Source organism: Geotrypetes seraphini, chromosome 5 (genome assembly GCF_902459505.1).
Source record: "Geotrypetes seraphini chromosome 5, aGeoSer1.1, whole genome shotgun sequence".
NCBI lineage: Eukaryota > Metazoa > Chordata > Amphibia > Gymnophiona > Dermophiidae > Geotrypetes > Geotrypetes seraphini.
The window spans coordinates 6943232-6968795 of NC_047088.1; the positions used below are offsets into that span (position 1 = coordinate 6943232).

The 25564-nt window shown below is 44.5% G+C and overlaps 1 protein-coding gene across 1 annotated transcript in view; it reads right to left on the minus strand.

Moving 5' to 3' along the window:
• The window catches only part of LOC117361042 (transmembrane protein FAM155B-like), a 106526-nt gene extending 81643 nt beyond the window's left edge, over window positions 1–24883 (minus strand). The window contains exon 1 of the mRNA XM_033945829.1: window positions 24227–24883. Coding sequence (XP_033801720.1) covers window positions 24227–24883 — 657 coding nt within the window. The remainder of the gene's footprint in view (window positions 1–24226) is intronic.
• Window positions 24884–25564: the final 681 nt, after the last annotated feature.

Consider the following 25564-nt stretch of genomic DNA (forward strand, 5'->3'; position numbering starts at 1 on the left):
ACCCGTACATCTTTCTCCTCAATAATGGTTTTCTTGACCTATTAATCACTTTCTTCCACCTCTCTTAAGTTCAATCAATTTGTACCTTCGTTTAATCTTTTGTAAACTGCATAGAACTTCATAGTACTGCGGTATATAAACTGTTGTTATTATTATTATTATAATGCAGGGGTCCCCAAAGTTCCTCCTTGAAGGCTGAATCCAGTCGGGTTTTCAGGATTTCCCCAATGATTATGCATTGAAAGCAGTGCATGCACATAGATCTCATGCATATTCATTGAGGAAATCCTGAAAACCCGACTGGATTCGGCCCTCAAGGAGGGACTTTGGGAACCCCTGCTATGTAGGCACCTAGGTTCCATTATACTAATGTCTCGCAAACCTTTTTCACCATGATACACTAAACTCGGGGCCTTGTCTGGAGAGCCTCTGAGCATGTGCAGATGTCAACCAAGGATGGCACGTGCACGGGTGTGACATCATCAAGTCAATGCCTGTGCATACTCAGAGGCCACCAGACAGAGTACATTATTGGGGTTCAAAAAGGGACTGGATGACTTCCTGAAAGAGAAGGGGATAGCAGGGTACAGATAGAGGGTTACTTACAGGACATTAAGTAAATAGGGTATAAACATCTTAGGTAAGGAGCACTTACAGGTCATGGACCTGGGGGGCCGCCGCGGGAGTGGGCTGCTGGGCGCGATGGACCCCTGGTCTGACCCAGCAGGGGCAATGCTTATGTTCCAAAACCCAGACAAACTGCTGGGTTTTAGAAATCCCTCCGTTTCTGGGGGTGGGGCAGAGAGGGGCACCAACGCCTGTGCCAGCAGTGTGCGATTCACTGCGTCATACTCTGCTTCCATACCCAACATCTAGGGTCCGCAGTCATAGACTCCTCGTGTCCTGCCCCTGTGCCATCACTCCCTTGCAAATATGGGCTGTGCACTAAGGTGCCTTCCTGACACAAGAGACACATAAACCCATGCACCGTCCTAGATGATGCAATTTCCTTTAAGTTTGCAATCTGCTGTTGCAGCTCTTCAGTTCAACCCTCTGCAGCTCTGTTCCAGAATCCGCCCTTCATTTCACACTAGAGCAGGGGTGTCAAAATCCCTCCTCGAGGGCCGCAATCCAGTCAGGTTTTCAGGATTTCCCCAATGAATATGCATTGAAAGCACATAGATCTCATGCAGATTCATTGGGGAAATCCTGAAAACCCGACTGGATTGCGGCCTTCAAGCAGGGACTTTGACACCCCTGCACTAGAGAATGACACGGGGACACATTTTTCCCGTCCCCGCAGGAACTCGATTTCCCCGTCCCTTCCCCGTGAGTTTTGTCACTGTCCCGGTCCCCGTCCCTGTCCCATTCCTGTAAGTTCTGCCTTAACCTCACAAGCCTCGAACACGTATGATTTTAAAGTGTTTGAGCTTGTGCAGATTAGGACAGAGCTTGCAGGAATGGGGCAGGGACAGGAAAAGAACTTACCAGAACAGGATGGGAAAAAATTTGTCCCCATGTCATTCTCTACTTCACACTACATAAAGAGTCACTCAGATATCCTTAACTCCTGTGTCTCAACAGAATATATACAATACCCAGATTATATCTCTGCATTTTCACATCAGCCAAAGTGCATTTCTCTGGCATTAACAAGCGAGGGACTTTGCACTCCTACAGAGCTGCCTTTAAAGCCAAGCACTCATTACCAATACACTCTTAATGTTCCACTTCCCCAAACTTTCATTATACAAATAATAACGAATGCAAATTTGTCACTATGATAAGCGTATCAATGACTTCCATGGTAGCCTCTGAGCTTTCTAAGCCGTAAGAATATCTCAAGAGTTCTGTGCCACAAAGGGCAATGAGATGACTCTCTGGTCATTTATCTCTTTTAAAGTATCTGCAGTTGTAGCAAGAGCTCTGCTGGTGAGACAAGTGCTGGCCGGAAGCCTGAAATCATCATGCCATTGTACAGAACCTTGGTGAGACCTCATCTGGAATACTGTGTGCAATTCTGGAGGCCGCACTTCGGTAAAGATGTGCTCAGAGTCGAGTCGGTTCAGCGGATGGCCACCAGGATGATCCTCGGGCTCAAGGGTCTCTCATACGAAGAGAGGCTGGACAAATTGCAGCTCTACACTCTCGAGGAACGTAGGGAGAGGGGAGACATGATCGAAACATTCAAATACATCACAGGACGTATCGAGGTGTAAGATGATATTTTCTTTCTCAAAGGACCCTCGTCCATAAGAGAGCATCCGCTCAAACTCGGGGGCAGGAAATTTCATGGAGACACCAGAAAGTATTTCTTCAAGGAAAGAGTGTTCCAATGATCAACCACTCTTTCCGTGAAGAAATACCCCAGTCATTATAAATAATAATTTGTTATTATTTGTAGAAATCTGACTTTTTGCCCTCATTGACATACCAAATAATACAGTATCATATGATAGTGCCACTGGATTATCTAATAAACAATTAATTTGGTCCCAAATTGATTTCCAAAAAGCCATAATAAATGGACAATAGAATAACAAATGATCTAAAGTCTCTGCTTCGAGATGACAGTGCCAACATCTATTAGACTTAGAGCTATCCATAATGCTCTATGTAACAGAAAAAAACATGTTTGTCTCATAGATGCTGACATTGTACATCTCATCCTCCAAGTCCAAATTTGTGGCCATTGAGACGTAGAAATTTGATGCTTGATCTCAATGCTCCAAATGTCTCTCAGACTCGTGTTTGGTTTCTTTTTAATTAATCCAGTTATCAATTTATACCATTGAGCGGCCTGGTGTCCCAGGTAGTCCACCTGAAAGCATAAGAACTCCAGACTATATTGATTATTAAGGTTTTTCCATTCAGGGAACCCCGCCTGAATGGCCTGCTTCAGTTGCATCCATCTAAAACTTTGTGATTTATTGAGGCCATATTTATGTTGCAATTGTGGAAAAATCAAGCAGCTTACCATTAGAGATAACATCATCTAATATACGTATACCTACTATCATCCAATACTTCCAGATGACCTTAAATCTGCCAATTTGAATCTTGGAGTTCAGCCATATAGTTTGATTTGTTGATTTGTGAATTGGAATAGGTGACAAATTACTCACAAATCTTAATGTTTTCCATGTGTCTACTAATATTCTATTATCTTTATATAATCTAGGCATTTTGATACTAAGAACGTGGCATAGATGTATAGGAGACATGAGTTGCCATTCTAACCACAACCAATCTGGGAGTTTTTCCATAAGTTCTGGGAGGACCCAATACATACCCTGGCGCATAATATAGGATTGATGGTACTTATAAAAATTGGGAAAATTTACCCCTCCCTCTGTAATCGGCTTTTGTAAAGATACTAAAGCAACTCTAGGAGTTTTACCTAGCCAAACAAATTTTGTAAGAACATTATTTAATTTTTTATAAAAGGACCCCTGAAAAAAAAACTGGTATCATACCCATTTGATAACAGGCAAAATCACTCCCCCACCATGAAAGATGTAAAGGATTCCATTGCTCACACATTATGTCATATCTATAAAATGGAGAGAGTAATAGCAACACAGCGAGGATATTTAAAGAAATTTCAAGATGTCTGGGAGCCATTAACAAAATCTTGTAATGAATAGATGCCATTTTTCCCTTAAATTTCACAAGTTTGATTTTCAGGAAGGGGAGGGTGGAAATTTTAGTATAACATCTTATATAAAGTATTTTAATTACTTGTTATGAAAGGGTGGGAAAGGAGGGACATAAGATTATTTGATTGTATTATTTCCGAATACTAAGTGATATATTCAATGTTTAGATGTGTTTATTTATTATCCCACTTATTGTAAGTTTAAAAATGAATAAAGATAAATTTAAAAAAATAATAATTTTTGTCTGATTTCCTTACACATCCAGGGTGGAAAGGAGGGGGGTGGGAATGGGGTATTATTTGAAATAAGAATGAGTTATTGCAGGGGTGTCAAAGTCCCTCCTCAAGGGCTGCAATCCAGTCGGGTTGTCAGTATTTCCCCAATGAATATGTATGAGATTTATTTGCATGCACTGCTTTCATTGTATGCTAATAGGTCTCATGCATATTAATTGGGGAAATCCTGAAAACCCGACTGGATTGCGGCCCTTGAGGAGGGACTTTGACACCCCTGGGTTATTGGAAGACTAATTGCATTTTATTATTGATTAAGTAAAGAGGTGGGGGGAAAATATTACTTTCAATTATTTGTAAGTTAAAAGTGCTTTTCTTGATTTGTTCAGATTCATATGTAATGCACTGTTACTACTTGAAAATCAATAAAGATTTACAGCTGTCATAAAAAGAAAGGGGGGGTAGGCACACTGAATCCCTAAAGACGGATAATGCTTTAACACGTAAAGTTCATGTGTTTCTCTCTACTCTACCTGTTGTACAAATGAGGGTCTGCATTGTATTTACATACAGGGCATATCTATAAATTGGTGCCCAAAGCTCCAATTCAGTGACTGTATCTTGGCATCAAGATTCCACCATGGAATACTAATGTATGTCAATATTGGCACACCCGTGTTTAGGTGTGTTCTCTTATGCCATATTAATTACGCCATCATTTATAGTATTCCGTGAAACATGCGTATCTGGGAGGCAGGCCTATGCTCTGCCCTTACACTTAGGGGCTTGGCTTATTTAATGTGTCAGATCACATTAATTCACCCTCTAGTATATGAGGACCAAATATTGCTCTTTAGAGACTGAGAGTCCCTGTTCTTTGGGGAAAGACGGGGAACTGAATGGAACCCAGATAGACAAATAAAGATGAATAGCTCCAAAACCATCTCTCCCAAGTGACTGGGGATTGTGGGCTGAGGAGCTCCTTCAGAGCTTCAGTAACCAAACTTTGCAAAAAAATAAAAAAATAAAAAATAATAATCCAGACTTATATAGGGAACCTGAAATAAGAAAAGAGTCCTAATGTCCAGGACTCTAATAGCAATGACCTCACCTATAAAAAGACAGCAACACTGAATACCAATATACTTCCTGCTGGAAAAACCAGAATAAGCTAGACCGCAACAGGTCCCTACATAGAAACTTCACACTAGCAGAATCCCTTACCTTTATTGCTCCTGCTGAACAAAGACAGGACCTCTAGGAAGCTTGTATGGTTTATAGGGCTATCTATGGAAAAATCTGTGTCTGTTCTCAAGAAAGCCTGGGATAGGCAAGTGGGATCTCTTAGAGAGAGGAAAAGATAATGGTTACTGCAGATGGGCAGACTGGATGGGCCATTTGGCCTTTATCTGCCATCATGTTTCTATATTTCTATAATCAGAAAGTTCTCTGACATCACAATGCAAGTGTTAAGAGTCTTAGCCAATAGGAAGAGGAGATGCAAATGTTAAGAGCCTTAGCCAATAGGGAGAGGAGGAGATAGTGGATGCTGCGGATGGGCCATTTGGCCTTTATCTGCCATCATGTTTCTATGTTTCTAAGGATTAGTGTCCAATATTAAAGTCTCATAGTAACATAACATAGTAAATGACGGCAGATAAAGACCTGGACGGTCCATCCAGTCTGCCCATTAGTTATAGCCATTCAAAATACATGATTAAATTAACTTCTCTTCTTTGCTATTTCTGGGTCATAGACTGTAAAGTCCACCTGCTACTGTCCTAGTCTCACCCACCTTCCTCAACTCAAGACCTACACAGCGTCTCAAGATACCCTTCCTGACCTCTCAACAAGTACGCTGGAAAAAGACAGTCAAATCCACCTTTGAGTTTCAAGGACCATATATTTGGAATAATCTCCCAACGTACTTGCAACAGTTTCCCTCATTCTATGACTTCAAGAAACAACTAAAGATGTATCTATTCCCCTTGTAACGCCATACACAGTTTTCGGTCCTCTTTGCATAATTTCCATGTCATGAGTTATTACTGTAAAAATCTCTTGCCGCATTGATTCCTCAATGTAAACTGCAGGATATAAGAAGCCGTATTGTATAAGCAACCCCGAATAGAAACAGGAACTCCGAGAAGTCCGAATGCAATGCGACATCGCAGAAACCCAAATGCATTATGCTATGTGAACTATAAAAAGGATCAGTGTTCATTTGGCAGAAATTAGCATTTTTTTAAATGTATTTGTTTTTGGAAATTGCACATTTCCCAATAATAACAAAGGGAACAAGAGCAGACATACTTAACCTTATCTAAATAAGGAAGACAATAACATCAAAAAATAATTAACATCTCAATAGGAGAATACCCTATCATTTTAACCAACAAAGAAGCTGCAAGAAAACATTTTATACTATAAAAAAATAAATTCTTAACAATCCAGGTTAATAGTTAAAATTGTTTATTGTATATTAGACCTGAGATTCCGCCTTCGTTGCAACGCAATTCAATTTTAAAAAATACAATAAAATTTTTAAAAAAACAAAAAACCAAGAATAGAACGCCACTGGTAAAACAGCAACAGCAACAGACACTCATACCAGAAACATAAACATTCACGTCGTGATGCGAGAAGGCTGTGCTCTCCGATTATGAACCCCTAAATCACTAATCAGCTCACTCATTCCTTAAACCTGACCGCTACTGGCTATTCAGTACTGGGCTACATCCAGGTCATCAGCGGTGCAATATGGCCAATATTTTTGGCCAGTCCTGGTTTTAAAATGACATCCCAAAGCAGGGTTGTATTTGGAGTCCATGATTCTACCCATTGAAATCAGTGATGCAGGTCCCACAATGCACCAGGATGAGGCCAAAAAGTCTCCCTTCTGGAACGGTTAACTTGCTCATCCTATCTATACCCGTAGAGCTGACCAGGTAAAGTTAAAACAGCCTTTTTTGCAATCCTTAGCCTAGAACAGTGGTTCCTAAACCTGTCCTGGGGGACCCCCAGCCAGTCGGGTTTTCAAGATATCCCTAATGAATATGCATGAGAGAGATTTGCATACCTGTCACTTCCATTATATGCAAATCTCTCTCATGCATATTCATTAGGGATATCTTGAAAACCCGACTGGCTGGGGGTCCCCCAGGACAGGTTTGGGAACCCCTGGCCTAGAATATCACAGGGTATCTTAATCATTGAGTAGATTTATAGACTGTGTCATCTTCATGTAATAAAGCTTGACTTGGTTTACATCAGGGATCTCAAAGTCTCTCCTCGAGGACTGGAATCCAATCGGGTTTTCAGGATTTCCCCAATGAATATGCATGGAAAGCAGTGCATGCAAATAGATCTCATGCATATTCATTGGGGAAATCCTGAAAACCCAACTGGATTGCGGCCCTCGAGGAGGGACTTTGAGACCCCTGGTTTACATCAATTAAAAAAAATATAGAAAAAACATAACCATGAACCTGATTCTCTTAACCTTAGAGGAATATCTTTCCCTATTTCTGTTAGCTCGAAAGAATAGGATTTCCCTAATTTACCAGTAAAAAGGATTCCTTCAAGAGAAGGAAAAGACAGTTGGAGTTTTTGCCTGGTCCTAACAAGACCAAATCTTTGAAAGTTCCAGGAAAGACATGAGTATCTGCCTGTGTATTTGTGTTGTCTGTGTAAGTACATGTCTGTCTTGTCTCGGTGTGCACTTCTGTTTCTGTCTCTATCTCCCCGTGTGCGTTATTTCAAGAGGATAGTCCTGTTCCTCCTCTCAGACACCCCTCAAAATGTCGTTTATCAGAAGACAGAGTGCTGTGTCTGAACTCATAAGCATCCCACAGTGGCTGAGATGGGGAAAAAAAGAACCGTTGAATTTCTGTGGCCTTTCTGCGTTTGCAATATGAAAGAAAATACACAAATATAGTCCTGACTAACTTCAATAGAGCATAAACGAAAGTCTCCAGTCCAGCAAAGTGGAGAAAATCATTCAAGTCAATCATTCAAGTCAACATTTACATACAATCATGGCTGCCAATCAACCCCAGCTATTTCAGAAAAGCTTTCAATGGAAACAGTTTCCCCAAATTCACCTGTATTCACCTTAAACTTCACAATATATTAATTTTTTTAAAAGTGCTTCCGATATTCAAAACATACAGCAGAATTTGCAGAATAACTATAAGATTTCCTCTTAAAAAAAGAACACATGGCCCTGCCCCGTTCTGCCTCTAAACCCGCCCCACACAAATCTCGTGTCAACTTCCACAAGCTTCAGACTGTCTCTAGAATCCCCCTGTTCTCCTCCCTTTTCCTGGCCTGACATCCCTCTCCTCTTCCCCCACTTCCCCATCCAGTGGTCCTGACATCTCTCTCCTTCCCCCCTTCCTATAGTCTGGTATCTATATCTGCCCCTTCCTTCCCTTCCCTTTTTTTTTCCTGGAGGTCTGAGATCTTTCCTTTCCTACCCTCCCCATTCCTGAGGTCCAGTTCCCTGCTATTCCCCCCACAACACGGAATCCGGTGCTTGCTCACTCCTGTAACTCTTTGGGCCACCAGTAGCATGAGTGAAATAAACACGCTGCCTTTGGCAACCCAGAAGCTATCCGTCTGCTACTGCTTCCCGCCTGTTTAAGCTCTTTGGAGTAGGGACTGTCTCCTTTGTGACTCTGTACAGCGCTGCATACATCTGGTAGCGTTATAGAAATAATTCATAGTAGTAGTAGCAGCAGAGACTGAGTCTGAATTCAAGAGAGCCTGGGAACTAGAGAATGACATGGTGGCTGATACCCGCAGCTAGCCGCAGGGAGCCGCGGATACCCTACCGAAACGGGGAGCAAGAAAATAGTAGTCGCCGCGGGGACGGGGACAAAGCCATTCACCGCCCCATGAAGCGGTAAATGGTCTTGTCTCCGCAGTGAAGGGAACACGACATGCGGTCACGGATCACGCGGTCCAGGAGCCCCCTCCTGCCTGATTACCGTGTCCAGCCATTTCCCTCCCTCCCCCTCACCTAATTGTTGTTCTCCCAGCGGCACGCACGCTTTCAACAAGTCACACACGGGCACGGCTGCTTCAGTTGAATCCTCCTCTGACGCAACCGGAAACAGGAAGTGAAGCAGCCGTGCGCACGCGCAACTTGTTGAAAGCATGATGCTTATGTTTTTATGTACTTTCAGGCTTGCAGATAGTATTTAAATAATGATGCCTCTGAAAATCACCAACTGGCTCCAGTGAGCACTAGTTATTCAGGTAACAGCAAGTTTAGAACATAAGGTCTGACTAGTAGCATAAGGGTGTCTGCCCAGGGCACCATCTTGGCACTGATCCTTCTCTCCGCCTCCCGGTCCTTCCCTGCCCCTACCTCAGTAATGTTCCTGGCATGAGCAGAAACCCCAACCCGCTGCCACGCCAGCATCGGCTCTTCCTCTGACGTCACTTCCTGGACCTGCGCCAGGAACGTTACAGAGGTAGGAGGGGGCGGATAAGAGGGCAGGGGAGGGGCACCACCGCCCCAGATGCCTTTCACACTCACTTTGCCACTGGGTCTGATGGTTCTGAAATTGACTCTGGATTTTGGCACCAAAACTGGCCCCCAAATTCCTTTTCTGCCTGTTTTTCGTTTCTGATGAAACTGATCGTGTACTTTCGATGGATGCTTTGTTCGGTTTGTCTTCTTCCCTCCCCCTCCTCTCTGAAGAGTAGTTGCCTTTCCATCCTCCCACTTGTCCCCTCTGGCCTATCTTACAATCCCTGGTGTAGTCAGGGCAAAAGTGATCCCCGGTCGCTTCTGCGCATGCTGGCTCTGCTTTCAAAATGGCCGCCATGACCTCTAGTGGCAATCTCACGAGACTTACGCAAAAGGTCATTACAAGCCTAGAGCTAGAATAGGCAAAAACTGGGGACCAGTCCTGCCTTGACAAGACCACTAGAGATTCTGAGTCTTGGGGGCGGGGGCTATTCTTTGCATTCTTATTTTGTGTGTGATACAATTGCAATTAACGCAGTTATGGTCTTGCATAGTAGTTGATATGGTAAATGGAGTTCTCCAAATAAATGCTTTTGATACAAAAGTTTGGCAGGAAATTTAGGTCTATAAATTTGGGATTAGCCTCTGTGTAGAGACTTGATCTCAGCTGTCACTGCAAGTGACATTGTAAAAGCACTGTGGCTCTTGGTTTCAGTTTTCATTAGCTGAGGTCCAGATGCGCAGAGGCTGTTTCGCTTGGAGGTAAAATATCATCTTTAGAGGACTGTCTGGGTGTTGGAAAGCTCTGGTCGTGCCTGGAGGGCCTCTGAGCATGCACGGATAATGTCACGTGTGTGTACACATGCTCGGAGGCCCTCGGACATGGCTCGGAGGTCAAGAATTAAGAGGCTTGCTGAAATATGTAAACATTGCTGGACTGGGACAGACTGAAGGTCCATCAAGCCCAGTGTCCTGTTTCCAACAGTAGATGCCACTGCAGGGTTCAAACCTATCAACGATGACACCTGGATCCTTTTCCTGAGCAGTGCATCATATAGATATAGTTGGGGTTCCTCACATTAAATGTCATTTGCCACTGGATGTTGTCTCGTAGGGTCCTCAGCAAATTTGATCACCTCACTCATTATTCCTGTTTTCAGATCATTTATAAATATGTTAAAAATGAACAGTCCCAGCACAGAACCCAGGGAACCCCGCTATTTACCCTTCTCCAATAAGAATAATCCACAATAGGACATTATCTCCTATCACATGATTTTCTGATATATCAACTGGCTGACCTTTATCCACATGTTTATTCACTCCTTCAAAGAAATGTACCGTGTCTTATATTAATTTTGGGCCCAAAAAACGCACTAGGTCTTATTTTGGGGGTAGGCACATGATCATCTCTCCCTTCCTCTCCTTCTTTCCTTTCTCTCCTCCACATGTGCAACATCTTTCCTCCCCATCCCCTTGTGCCTTCCCTCTGCAGCATCTTTTTATCCCTCCTGCAGAACCCTTGAGCCATGCCTTTGTATACGCTCAGAGTCTCTACCATTTTGCTCAGCTCTGACATCAGGTGTAGTTGAGGAAATCCGCTGCTTATTCCTAGGCCTGATCAACAAAGAATGGCCGTCCTCTGAGATCTCCGCCAGGTAAGCTCCTAATGACTTGGATTGGCCACTGATGGACACAGGATGCAGGGCTCAATGAACCTTTGGCATGTGTTAATGATGTTGCATTCCTGCTTCTGCAAATTTCAGCGAAAAAGCTGACAGGGAAACCTTTTTCCTGGACTTATATGACTTTGGAGAGATCTATTAATCACATAGAAAAGGTCACACCATTACTGGTAACTTATTTGATGACCCTTATTTCTGAATATTCAAGTGGACTATGACTGCAAGCTGATTTAATAAAACGAATAAGGTAATTAGCTCTAGCAGTAAGGCACCCCAGGGTTGTAATATGTCACTGAACTTAACTTTCTTCTGAATGACTAGGGTGTCTTCTCAGGGAGGATATAGGGCTTGCTGTGTGCGCTGAAGAAAAGTGCAGGGTTTGAGGTTTGTCCAAATGCAGAATCTTATAGCTACATTGTAGCCCAGTTTTCATCCTACTCGGCCCACCATTAGCTTTCCAGAAACATCTCTTATTTCCTTCCGCCTTCTTTAGTTTGTAATGAATTTGTTGATTTGTGAGTGTCTATCCCAGCCCTTAGATCAGGAAATGACCCGTCTTTCCCCTCAGTTTCATTCTGTGCTATTTCACTGCCTAGATTGAATCCTGGATGCGGGAGAGGAAGTGAGCACTGCCTGGCACTTACAGGCCTGTTCAGATTCCCTACAGACCCCTCACTTCTCCCACTTGAATCGAGAGTGAAGAGGCCGCAGGAAGCCTTCTGCTGCACACAGTAAGGAAGAGAATGAGTCCAGCCACGAGCCCTCACCAGCCACACACACTGTCATTTGGAAGCAAAATCTCAACCAATATGCCAGCAATTGCTGTCCTTCCTGCTCATAATCATTTGTGAGATCAGTAATTTCCATAGGAAACCCTGTTCCCTAACTAAGAGATTCTCATTCTCCATATGTAAACATCTGATTTAATGACGACTTTATCGTAACTTGAATGATGACTGGAATGACCAGGATCGGCAAGACTGTGATTAAACGAAAACAATACGATCTCTGTTAGACCCCAGTAATGGAGGCAGGCACAGGTGTGTTTTTGTATCAGAGAGCGCCGTTGAGGCTAAGGGTGCAAGACTCTGTGTGCACCTGCAGGGCTCGTATATGTGTTTGTATTTTGCAATGCAAGGGTGTGTGGATGTTGGGGTAGGTATGAAAAGGCAGTTTAGGTAAAGCCAAACTGCAGGATTATATAGAGATGCTGAACTAGAGAAGGAGGGACAGAGTTTGGCTCTGTGTTACTGGCTGCTTACTGGGAGAGAGATGCAGGAGGTTGCTGGGTGCATGCGTGCTGAAGGGAGATGCTGTGTTTGGGGGGGGAGTGAAGTGGATGCTTTGTTGTGTGTCCACTATGTTTGCACAAGGTTTGCTGTTTCTATGTGCTTTGTAGGAGGTAACAGATTGTGTGTTCCTAAAAGCAGAAGAAGGGTTTCCAGTGTGTGCTGGAAGGAGGTGTGTATTTGCCTGGGGGAGAAGGGATTTTAGAAGATATGCAAGTAACATAGTAAATGACGGCAGATAAAGACCTGAACGGCCCATCCAGTCTGCCCATTAGTTATACCCATTAAAAATATCTGATTAAATTAACTTCTCTTCTTTGCTATTTCTGGGTCACAGACTGTAAAGTCCACCTGCTATTGTCCTAGGTTCCAAATGCTGCTGAAGTTGCCTCTCTCCAGCCTAACTAACCATCCTGTTTGCAGGATATCTACCATAAAGTCTGGCCAGTAACATCCTCAAGTTCCAAGATAGTGGAGTTCCCACCGATGCCCTCCCCAGCCCAATCTTACACCAAATCATCACATATAGGACACAGACCGTGCAAGTCTGTCCAGTACCGGCCTTAGCTCTTTAATTTACATTCTTTGTTTTCTAATTAGAGATCTTCTATGTTTATCCCATGCTTTTTTGATTTCCTCTCCACCACTTCCCTCGGGAAGAAGACGTTTGTGTGTGTGTTTGTACTGGAGGGAGGTTCAGGGTATGGTTTGAGTTTGTTTGTCACCATGAGACAAAGCCAGGTCCGAGGCAAACAGTGTTGAGGGTCAGGCCCAGCCCCCTCCCGCCAGCAGCAACTCTCACACACTGCCTGTGGTTGACCAGGAAACCTACCCTCTGCTGCATCCTGCTTCCCTGTCATGTAACTTCCTGATGTGGCACAGGGGAAGTTTCCTGGTCAACCGTAGGCAGCATGTGAGTCACTGCCGCCATTGCCGGTACCCCTTTAGAAAGAAGCTTGTTAAGAGGGGGAGGGGAGGTGGAGCCCAGGATGGCTTTTCTATGGCTGGTGCTGGGCCCTCTTGGAGATCGATGCTAGGCTAGGGTATTTTCTGTGTTTGTGGAATTGGTCTAGAGCAGGAGTAGGCAATGCTGGTCCTTGAAAGCCAGGAGTCAAGTTTTCAGGATCTCCACCATGAATATGTATGAGATGGATTTGCATGCACTGCTTCCTTGAGATGCAACTCTATTTCATGCATATTTATTGTGGATATCCTGAAAACCTGACCTGGCTCCAGCTACCAAGGACCGGAATTGCCTACCCCTGATCTAGAGGGAGGTGAGGGGTTGGGTGGGGAAGAAGTGCAGGATTTGCTATGGGTTTCACTGGGGGTGTTAAAGGGATTAGAAAAGGTACAGAGAAGGGTGACAAAAATGATAAAAGGGGTGGGATGACTTCCCTATGAGGAAAGGCTAAAGCGTCTAGGGCTCCTCAGCTTGAAGAAGAGATGGCTCAGGGGGGATATGATAGAGGTCTATAAAATACTGAGTGGAGTGGAAAGGCTAAATGTGAATCACTTGTTTATTCTTTCTAAAAATACTAGGACTAGGGGGCATGTGATGAAGCTACTAAGTAGTAAATTTAAAACAAACCGGAGAAATTATTTCTTCACACAATATGTAATTAAACTCTATAATTCATTGCTGGAGAATGTGGTGAAATCAGTTAGCTTAACAGGGTTTAAAAAAGGTTTGGATAATTTCCTAAAAGAGAAGTCCATAGGTCATTATTGAGATGGCTTAGGAAAATCCACTACTTATTTCCAGGATAAGCAGCATAAAATCTGTTTTACTATTTGGGATCTAGCTAGGTACTTGGGTCCTGAGTTGGCCACTGTGGGAAACAGGATACTGGTCTTGATGGACCTTCGGTCTGTCGCAGTACGGCAATTCTTATGTTCTTATGTGAGCCAAGTATAGGACAATCAAGCCTTTGTGACATCACTGCTGAGGTTGGCTCTTAGGCATTGGTGGAATGAGGCATTATGACATCACAATCTCAGCTCTGGAATGTTGCTACTCTTTGGGTTCCTGCCAAGTACTTGGGACCTGGGTTGGCCACTGTTGGAAACAGGAGACTGGGCTTGATGGACCTTCAATTTGTCCCAGTATGGCAACTCTTATGTTCTTAGTTGCAGGATTTGCAGTGTGTGTGTGTTTTGGGAGGTGGTATAGGGTTTGCTCTCTGTGTGATGTGAAGAAGTTCAGGGTTAGTTACAAGGTGTGTGCATACATATTATAGGAACGGAAGTGACTGGAATATATGTGTGTAGAAGGGGGATCCAGGGTTTCTCTGTGTGCTAAACTGAAGGATAGGGTTTGCTGTGTGTGGGAGCGAGAGCTGTGTTTGTATAAGATGAAAATGAGACCTATGGGCATATGTGTATATGTGGTGGAAGGAAGAATAGGGAAGGGGCAGGATTTACTATGGAGACACAGGGTTTGATGCTGTACATGTCAGAGGAGATGCAGATACAGAGTTTCCCTCTGTGTAGCCTGGGAGGTGGTGCAGGGCTTCCTCTATGTACACTAGGAGCTGGTATAGAGCTTCCTTTGTGTGCATTGGGAGGGTGTACAGGGCTTCCTCTGTCTTCACTGGGAGTTTCCTAATTTCTAAATTTCTTCTTTGTACACTGGGACGTGGTAGAAGGCTTCCTTTGCACATACTGAGAGGTGGTACAGGGTACAGCTGTCTAATTTCCGATTCAAATCAATTCACCGATTCACTTTGACTGAAACGATTCGAATCAATTTGTTCTCAGAAAAAATTGGACTCACCAATTCAGTGCAGGCCCATAAGGGGGTGCTCTAAGGGCTGGTGTCATCATGGTCCAGAAACTTCTCTGCATGTTGCTTTTGCTGGCATCGGGCCTTCCTCTCTGCCAGGGCCTGCCTTCGCAGAAATCGGAAGTAGGCATGACTTGGCAGAGAGGAAGACCTGACACAGGCAAGAGCACTGAGTTATGAAGGCTGCGTTGCTGACAATGTGTGTGTGTGGGGGGGGGGGGGAGAGGTGGTGACAAAGAAAGAGAGCAAGTGAGGGAGGGGGAAGGGAATATGGGGAGTTATCAAATCTTGGGGAGGCATGGATGGAGGGTGCAGGATCTTGGGGAGGGGGGGAAGGAAATAAAGATGCCTTTCTACAGGGCATCCTCCAAACTTTTCTGACTCACTTATGTTATAAATTTATCCAATCAACAAATGCTCAAATTCAGCCTTAAACAGCTATATGGGAGTTCAGATTCCACAATTTCATTCAAAATTGTTAGCCTTGGTATTCTTCATTCTTCCCTTTATAGCTTTACTGCTAAAGCAAAGCAGAAAACATCAGTTAATCCTCTTTCCTAAAATACCATCCCATATCTTCATTCATTTAAAATTTATTCTAACTTACCTTTACTTAAAGTTAAACTTTCCCATCTATATCTGCCGCTGGCGATCCAAAAATGGCCACGGCGTTCTCACAGAGCGTTCAAATAGACCCCTCCCCTGACGTCAGCCCAGTGTCATAGCACCTAGCAACCATTATCAACAAGATATGGGATGGTATTTTAGGAAAGAGGATTAACTGATGTTTTCTGCTTTGCTTTAGCAGTAAAGCTATAAAGGGAAGAATACCACAGCTAACAATTTTGAATGAAATTGTGGAATCTGAACTCCCATATAGCTGTTTAAGGCTGAATTTGAGTGTTTGTTGATTGGATAAGTTTCTACAGGGCAGGCAGGGAAGGAGATGGCCTGGAGACAAGTGAGAGATTAGATAAGGCAGTGGGGAAGAGTGGAAGAAGCTGAAGTCACAGAGGGAGGAAAAGAGAAAGATATGCTGGAACAGGGAAGCTGGAAGAGCAGAGGGAAGAGAGAGAGAAGAATGAGAAAGATGCTAAATCCATAAATGGAGAGAAAATAATAGAGATGCTTGCCCTGGGATGAGGGGTGAAGGAGGAGAAAGGGAACCGAGGAGGAAAAGCTAGACAGAAGGAAAAGCAGAGCCACAGGGGGAGGGATGGAGACACAGTGGATGGAAGGGGCAGGGAGGGAGAGGACAGACGCTGGATGGAAAAAAGAGAGTGAAGAGGATGATTAAAGTAGAAATGACAAAAGGTATTGATAAATGTTTTTAAATTAAAAATGAAAATAAAGTCATTGTTTTAATAGACTCATTTTAATACATTTTTTACTAACCAGGTCGGGACAGGATACCGACCTGAAGAAGGAGGTTTTGGCCTCTGAAAGCTAATTGAAAAATGGATTTTATTTTTGTTTTATTTCTATTCATTTGTAAAGTGCTGATTTAAATTTACATCGGCTTTCTTTATATTCTGCACAGTATTAGGGGACATGTGTCACTGTTTCTTTTAACTTTTGTCTACATATTTCTATTTTTAGTTTGTGATTATTTATTCCATACTGTGTTCTGTGTGGATGAAAATGACATAGGACTCCTTTTACTAAGGTGCGCTACACTTCTAGAACTAACGCCAGTTCAATGCTGGCGTTAAGGTCTAGCACGCACGTGCTATTTCGCGTGTTAAGGCCCTAACGTACCTTTCCTGTTATATAGAGCATTCTGGACCCCTGTTCATTTACAAAAATTAGATTGCTCTAAGTCGGATAGATGTTGGGATTGTCATTTTGAAGTAGGGACTTTAGATCATTTATTATTCTATTGTCCATTTATTATGGCTTTTTGGAAATCAATTTGAGGCCAAATTAATAGTTTGTTAGAAAATCATGTGGCATTATCGTATGATATAGTATTATTTGGAATGAGGGCTAAGAGCCAAATATCTTCCAAAAATAATAAACTCTTATTTATTTTAACAGGAGTCGCCATACAACAAATAACCTGCAATTGGAAAAATTGGAATAGATTAAACTACAGTTTTTGGTGGAATTCTGTGTGTCATATTTATAAAATGGAAAGAACATTAGCTCTTTAGAAAGGGAATTTTAATAACTTTCAAGATGTGTGGGGGCCATTAACAAATTATTACAATGAATAAATATAATTTCCCTGGTTAGTACAAATGAAATAATGGGGAGGGGGGAGGTAATTTTTTGAATTTTCACTAGGTGCTTTGAATGAAAGGAAAGTCTTTATTGTATGATATATGTGTTATGATATAGTGAAGAGTTGGGAGGGAATGGGATAAAATATATTGAGTATGATTAATTTAGAATTTCAAGTGATACATTTAAGTTAAAATGATGTTATTTTTTGTTACATTTGATGTAAGTTATAAAAATGAATAAAGAATTTTAAAAAAGACCCTAACGCACCTTTGTACAAGGAATCCATAGTTTTAGCATTGACTGTAAAGGAAATGAAGGATGTAAATTTAAAGACATGTATGGTTTGTGTCCCATATGTAGAATTCGGTGTAGATAGGCTGGGGAGGGCATCAGTTGGAACATGAGGACGTTACTGGCCAGACTTTACAGTCTACGGCCCAGAAATGTCAAAGAAGAAACAAGTTAATTTAATCATGTATTTTTTAATGGGTATAACGTATGGGCAGACTGGATGGGCCGTTCAGCTCTTTATCTACCATCATTTACTATGTTACTATGATCTGTATTAATCTGGGTTGTTTAGTTTTGATTCAGCTTTAAACTTTAAAAAGTTGTGTCATTGAAAACAAATTTTAAAAATTTTTTTTATTCAATTGGCCAAATCGAATCGAATCGTTTTTCCCTGAATCGGGCAGCTCTAGTCTAGGGTTTTCTCTGTGTTCACTGGGAGGTATCGAGCTTTGTCTTTTTACAGTTGGGGGGGGGGGGGGTTAGTTTATCGTTTTTAATTTATTGCTAAACCACTCTTGCTGACTTGCAGAACCAAGCGCTATACAATCTAACCAAAAGTATTGAAAAGAACACTATATTATAAGTCCAGTTCAAGAGGAATAGAATATGGTGGCCAAAGAGAGGAACCTCGGTCCTAACCGTTGTTATATGCTTGATGCAATAACCAAGAGGGACATTTTCAACAGGTCGTCTAAGTTCGACTTTGGATGTTTTGAAAAAAAAGTCCAAAAATCAGACGGAGAAAATGTCCACTTTCAAACCCGCAAAATGGTCCTGTTAGATGTCTAATTTATTCTTGCCATTATCGGAAAAACAACAACATCCAAACTAAAAATATTGAGAAGAAGCCATTTTGCATGTAGGAAGGGGCCAGCATTTTTAATGGTCTGGCCATACAAATATGCCTGCAGGGCAGTGGGGCATCCTAGGGGGCACTGCTGTGAACTTCACATTAAGGGTGCTAAGTACACAGCCTGTACATTAAATGGTGAGCCCCCCAAAACTCCCCCCAAATCTACTGTGCCCACCTGTCTACCACCCCAATAGCCCTTATGTATCCAGGTATCACCTATATGGTAGTAGAGTGGGTTTTGGTGGGCTCACCCCTTCCATATGGGTCTGGGTCCACCAGGCTACTCCAGAGACCTGCTTTCAGCTCTGCTAGGACTGGTCATAGTATCTGCTGCAGTTATAGAGACAGATATGGACCACTTGGGGAGTGTGAGGGGGCCAAATTTTCATTCCTTTGGCCCTTAAGAACAGAAAAACATAAAAATAAAATGTCCAAATTGTGCCCTGGACAGTTTATGTTAATCCCACCCAAAACATGCCTCTAGCACACCCTTAAAATATAGATGCACTGGAGATCAAACGACCAGGAAGATGTCTAGAAAGTCAGCTTGTTTTGACTAGGAAGACATCCACGTGACGGATTTTGCTGTCTTTTGGACATCTATCTTTTCTGAAAATGAGCCCCCATGTCTTAGTTGTAGATTTCAAATTTGTAAACAAGAACACACTACAGAGAGATAATGGGAGGATATTCCACGTACATAGAAAGCACTTAGGGGCATAGAGAGAGTAGAGAGGGACAGATTCTTCAAATTTTCTAATAATAAAAGAGCAAGAGGGCATCCTGAAAAATTGAAAGGGGACAGATTCAAAACGAATGCTAGGAAGTTCTTCTTTACCCAACGTGTGGTGGACACCTGGAATGCACTTCCAGAGGATGTAATAGGGCAGAGTACGGTACTGGGGTTCAAGAAAGGATTGGGCAATTTCCTGCTGGAAAAGGGGATAGAGGGGTATAGATAGAGGATTACTGTTGGGCCACCGCGTGAGCGGACTGCTGGGCACGATGGACCTCAGGTCTGACCCAGCAGAGGCATTGCTTATGTTCTTATGTTCCCTCCTTTACAATGCCGCCCTAGCGTTTTTAGCGCCAGATGCCGCGGTAACAGCTCTGCCACTCACAGAATTCCTCTGAGCATCCGAGCTGTCTGCTTTGTAAAGGAGGGGGTAAGACGCCCACAAAATGGCATAGATCGGCACTTGGGCATTTTTCTCACCAAAGTGCCGATTTTCTGGCCGTTTTGCTAGGCTTCTCAGTCGCTGTGAGGGGGGGGGGGGGTCTTGGAGGCATGCTATGGCTGGTCTTTGGGTGTGTTTAGTGCTTGGACGTGTTGCGGTGATTATCAAATGTTTCCCAAGATGTCCGGGGTAGAATTTAGACGTCCAAAGCATCTAAGTGCCAAAAATGTACCCGAATTGACCAGATGACCATTGGAGAGATTAAGGAATGACCCTCCCCCACTGGTCACTGACCCCCTCTCACTCCACAAAGATCTGAATCTGTCTCTAAAACAGTAGCACCCAAGTGTTTTAATGAACCATAGAGAGGAGGATCCAGGCCCAGAAGCCACTCCAAACTTTATATTTATGGTGGAAAGTGTGACTGCCATATAGGTGTCACCTGCAGCCATAAGGACTATTGGGGGGGGTATACAGAGCTCACCATAAGGGGGTTATGGTGAGAGGTATATCTGGCACCCTTTATGTGAAGTTCACAACAGCGCCCTCTAAAGTGCCCCACTGCTCTGTTGGGATGTCTTTGTGCCCCTCACATCCAAAGGGTCTGGAACTGGATGTTTTGAACTTGGGACGTTTTTGTGGCCGAAAAAGTGGTGAAAAAAGCTAGGTGGACATCTATTGGTTTCCAAAATGAACAGATCCCCTCCCCAACTTTTGGATGCCTTGCAAGAAACATCCAAAGTCAGAATGAGACATCCTATCGAAAATGCCCCTCGCTGTGTCTAGTCGATTCAAGTTTTGTGCTCTTTGTACCCTGGAAGTACTAAACGCTGGTGGTTTATGGCGTGCAAGACCCCTTGAGTTGAATAGATAATTGCTAAGTGATGATAAATAAGCTGGTACAGGGTTTTCTTCTTTGTAAACTGGGAAGTGGTAGAGGGTTTCCCTCTGTGTACCTTGGATGTAGTGCAGGGCTCCCGCTGGGTCCACTGGTGGGTAGTGGGAGATGATACAGGGGCCCTGCTGTATGCACTGGGAGTTTGAACAGTGTTTTCCTCTGTGTTCACTGGGAAATGGTACAGAGCAGGGGTGTCCAACCTTTTGGCTTCCCTGGGCCGCACTGGCCGAAAAAAATGTTTCTGGGGCCGCACAGATGCTGCAGCAAGACAGAGGAGGGAGCCAGCAAGACGGTAAACAAACACCCAGGGGCAGCAGAGGAAAACACTGCTTTGCCTTCGACCGGGGCCGCACAAGATACTTCACGGGGCCACATGCAGCCCTTGGGCCTCAGGTTGGACACCCCTGGTATAGAGCTTCCTCTCTGTGTGCTGCAAGGTTGTTCAGTGTTTGATACCTGTTTGGATACAAATTGATGATATGGCAGGGACAGTTATTTGCATCTAGAGACGTATCTGTGTGTGCAGAGTTTGTGAAAATACAGTACAGGATTTTCTTGAGGAAAAGTTCTTGAAATAGGAAATTCACCCCTAAGCAGGGGCATGAACCCTGATTATATGTGTGCTGTTAGCTCGGGGTGGTGCAGGAGTGAGAGGCGGGGCTTGCTGTAACATATGTGCATGTATGTACTGGAGGGCGATGAAGGCTTTGTTTTAAACATGCATGTGTTTATACACTGAGGGGCAGGCCTTCAAGTCAGAACTGCTAAGTTACTCAGTTCCAGGATAAAGATTTTAGACTAATCCTGGATTTGACAACCCCATTCCAATGTGCTATCAAAGCTACAGCACAGACTTCATTGGCTAGAACTGGGGAATACAAGTGAGTTGAATGTAAATTCCAATTAGAAATGTCCACAAAGGATCCCTCTCAGAAATGGGAGACAGAGAAATCTGGAAATTGGAACGAAGAGTGTGGTGATTAAATTTGCAGATGACACTAAACTGTTCAAAGTTGTTGAAACGCATGCGGATTGTGAAAAATTGTAGGCGGACCTTAAGAAATTAGAAGATTGGGCGTCCAAGTGGCAGATGAACTTTAATGTGGACAAATGCAAAGTGATGCACATTGAGAAGAATAACCCGAATCACAGTTACCTTCTACCCAATGTGTGGCGACAGCCAAAAAAGCAAACAGGATGCTGGGGTTTATTTACAAAGGGATGGTTAACAAGACTAAGAATGTTATAATGCTGCATGGTACAACCTCACCTGGAGTATTGCGTTCAATTCTGGTCTCGTTATCTCAAGAAAGATATAGCGGCGCTAGAAAAGATTCAAAGAAGAGCGACCAAGATTGGAACTCCTCTCGTATGAGGAAAGACTAAAACGGTTAGGGCTCTTCAGCCTGGAAAAGAGACGGCTGAGGGGAGATAGGATAGAAGTCTACAAAATCCTGAGTGGAGTAGAGGGAGTACAAGTGGATCGATTTTTCAGTCTGTCAAAAATTAAAAAGACTAGGGGACACTTGATGAAGTTACAGAGAAATACTTTTAAAACCAATAGGAGGAAATTTTTTTTCACTCAGAGAATAGTTAAGCTCTGTTACGCGTTGCCACAGATTATGGTAAGAGCGGATAGTGTAGCTGGTTTTAAGAAGGGTTTGGACAATTTACTGGAGGAAAAGTCCATAGTCTGCTTGCCCTGGATCGGTAGCATAGAATGTTGCTACACCTTGGGTTTTGGCCAGGTACTGGGGACTGTGAGAACGGGCTACTGGGCTTGATGGAGACTGGTCTGACCCAGTAAGGCTATTCTTATGTTCTTATGAGAGAGAGTGTTGATATTTTCTATATGTACACGTGAACAAGATGAGACAAGTGCAGGTGTTGGGCTTTTTTGTTTTTGCAGGGCATTCTGCCTGTGTGTTATGTAGGACTTGAGAGAGGGGAGACATGTTTGCTCTCTGTCAGCATGGATATGCTGGAAGGAAGGTGCAGGGTCTGGCGTTTGTGTGTGCTGCAGGGAAGGCGTAGGATCTGCCGGGCATGCGCCTGCGTAATGAGGAGCTGTGTGCATTCCTCTGTGTATGTGTGCTGGGAGGAGGAGGCTGTGCTGAGAACATGCAGCATTTTGTGCAGTGGCAGACTGGGGGAGTTGCAGCTCCAGATCTGTAGGACTGATCCAGGTCTGGTTTTACCCCCCCTGCCTGCCTGAATTTCTAATCTTGTTTTTCTTGGGCAACTCAATAGAGATCCTGAAACGACAGCTCCATGCAGGCACCAGGTAAAATCAGAAGTGGAGCAGCCTGCCCTGGAGCTAGCTGGCCACCAGGCAAATGCAGCAGTTAAAGCTCAGAGTTTCACAGTCAGATAGTAAATGAGGGCAGGCAAAGGCCTGAACGGTCCATCCAGTCTGCCCATTAGTTATTCTCATTAGAAATACCTGAGTAAGTTAACTTGTCTCCAGCATTTTCCCCTCTCTGTCCTAGTGGCTCATTCACAGTCTAACTCAGTGGTTCCCCACCCTGTCCTGAAGGACCACCAGGCCAAATGGGTTTTCAGATTTGCATGTCTGTCACTTCCATTCTATGCAAATCTATCTCACGCATATTCATTAGGGCTAGCCTAAAAACCTGATTGGCCTAGTGGTCCTCCAGGACCGGGTTGGGGGAATAGAGGAATAAGTGACTTGCCCAGGCCACAAGAACCAGTGCTGGGGGAAACTGCTGCCCACTTCCTTCCCCTGGGGGAGGCGATGAAGCTCTGTTTGGGATGTGTATGGAGGCTTGGGGAGATGAAGGGGGAGGGGAAGTGCAGTGTGTGTGGGGGGGGAGGGGGTTGGGGGCGGTGCAGTGTTTCCTCTGTGTGTGTGTGAGTGAGTAGGGAGGAAGCTGGATGGAGATGAAGGATTTGTGTATTCTGGTGGGAGGTGCGAGGTTTGGGGAAGAGTAGAGCGGAAGTGAATATCTTTTCAGGAAAAGTTTCAAACAGTTGGGCTCCTAAAATGCTGCATGCAATACCTGGAATCCAACACTATTTTTACAAGAAAATACTATCAAGTTTTGGCAGGAGAAACTCAGTTTGCCTTTTCTCTTTGGTTGTTTGTTTGAAGGGAGCTCAGACTCCATCCCTAAGGTCTTACCCCCCCTCCCTCCCTTCCCAAAAAGCACAATTCTTCTCCCCTCTTTTCTGGTTGAGGTCTCTCAGGAACCAGGGCCTTGGCCAGTTCTCAGTCAAGTATGGCTAGTTGCAGAAGGGGAGGAGGAATTTAGTTGTTCTGTTCTGAAATATGATGACGGTACACATGGTCTATTCAGGTCCTGTTCCTGAGTTTGACCTGTAACCTTCTTTGCACTTTTCTTGTACTTTTTTGTCATCAACATAAAAGCCCTGAATGGGAAAGGGGGGGGGGGAGGGGATTCTCAGGAGCACTGGTTCTTCCCAATAATCCTGAAAGTGTCTTCCCTACTCCCGGAGAGAGATCTTGGCTGCAAATCCCAGGGGAAAGGCCTTCCATATGATTTATTAGCTGTCTATGAATGAAAGCTTAGTCATTTGAGATGGTTTGCAACTGAAAATGTGCCTGAAAGCAGGGCCTAGCCCAGAACTCATGAAAGCATCAGCTCCCTCCCCCCTCCCCTGCCCCCTACCTTGCAGTCTCCCATGCACGATCTGACTGAGTAGTCCTCTGCTTGCAAGAATTTCTCCAGCACTGAGTCAAACTCCTCGTATTTTTCCTGAGCGTGTTGGTCCAGAGTCTGGTAAGCCTGGACACAGCTGCTACACAGCTCCTCTTCCGAGGGCCCCCACTCCTTCTCCAGGCTGCAGTTCAGGCTCTCCGGGCTGGCCGTGCCCAGCAGCAGGTCCGCCATGGTATAAGTGTCACAAAAGGCCAGGCTGAAATTGCGAAAATAAGCCTTTAAGAAGTTCCTCCGGGAGGAGGCAGCAAAGGCTGCGGAGAGCCTTTGCAAGCTCTGCAGTTTGCCGCAAGCTGAGTCCAGGCGGGGAGACTCCTGGGCCCCGGGGCAAAGTGGAAGGGGAGCAGCAGATTTGGTCAGATTGCTTCGAAAAGTGTCACAGCTCTGGCTCTCCTGGGCCCCGCTTAAGGCCTTGGACAGCTTGGCCCCAGCACAGAGCCAGAGATGATCAGACAGCAGGACGGTGAAAAATAAGAGCGATGCCAGCGAGAGTCGCCATTTCTGTGCCCTCTCCGAATCGGCGCAGGGTTTGTCGTTTTGTCTCGGTGCACAACAGATTTTCAGCACGGCGTCGTCTTCCCTTGGATACATCCAAGCCCCCCTGATCATATTTCAGGGGCTGGGGGAGAGCGGCTCCTTTCTCGGGGTCACCTGCTTGTGCTGGGCATGGATAGCGAGTGCCCTCCCTCGCCAGCTCCTGCTAGCCAGCCTTTGGCATGCTGCCTGCGAGAGAAGGCAGATTCAGGCCCCGAACCCCATCAGCTCCCGGCATCGTCGCCTTCCCTTCCCTTCCCTTCCCTCCCCTCCCTCCCTCCCTTTATTGTTTTCGCTTTCTCTTTTGGTGGGCACTAGTTTGCCCGTTCCTGATCATCCTGGATCGGTGTCTCCTCTTTTCCATCCCCCTCCCTCCCTCCTCCGACCCTCCCCCCCCTCAATCTGTCGCCATCTTCAGCTGTGCAGAGAACACCTTGAAAAACTAATCCGAAGGGAGAGAGACGGGGAGAAGGGGCGCGCGCCCGGCTGCGCGTGCCCGCCGGCGGGGCCGCGCTCCCTCCTCCCCGAGCCCGCAGCTAGAGCCCTGCAATTGGTGGTCCTAACGCGCCCCCCCCTCCTCTCCTCTCTTTCCATTCATCCGATCTCATCTGCAGTCATCCCTCCCCTCACCCGCAGCCCCTCTCCCTCTCCCAGGTTATTGCCCCCCTCCCCTTCCTACTCTTTTACAGGCTTCCGTCCCCGGCCCGCAGCTATTTCTGGGATGTCACCGGCAGCATTTATTCGGGGGAAATCATC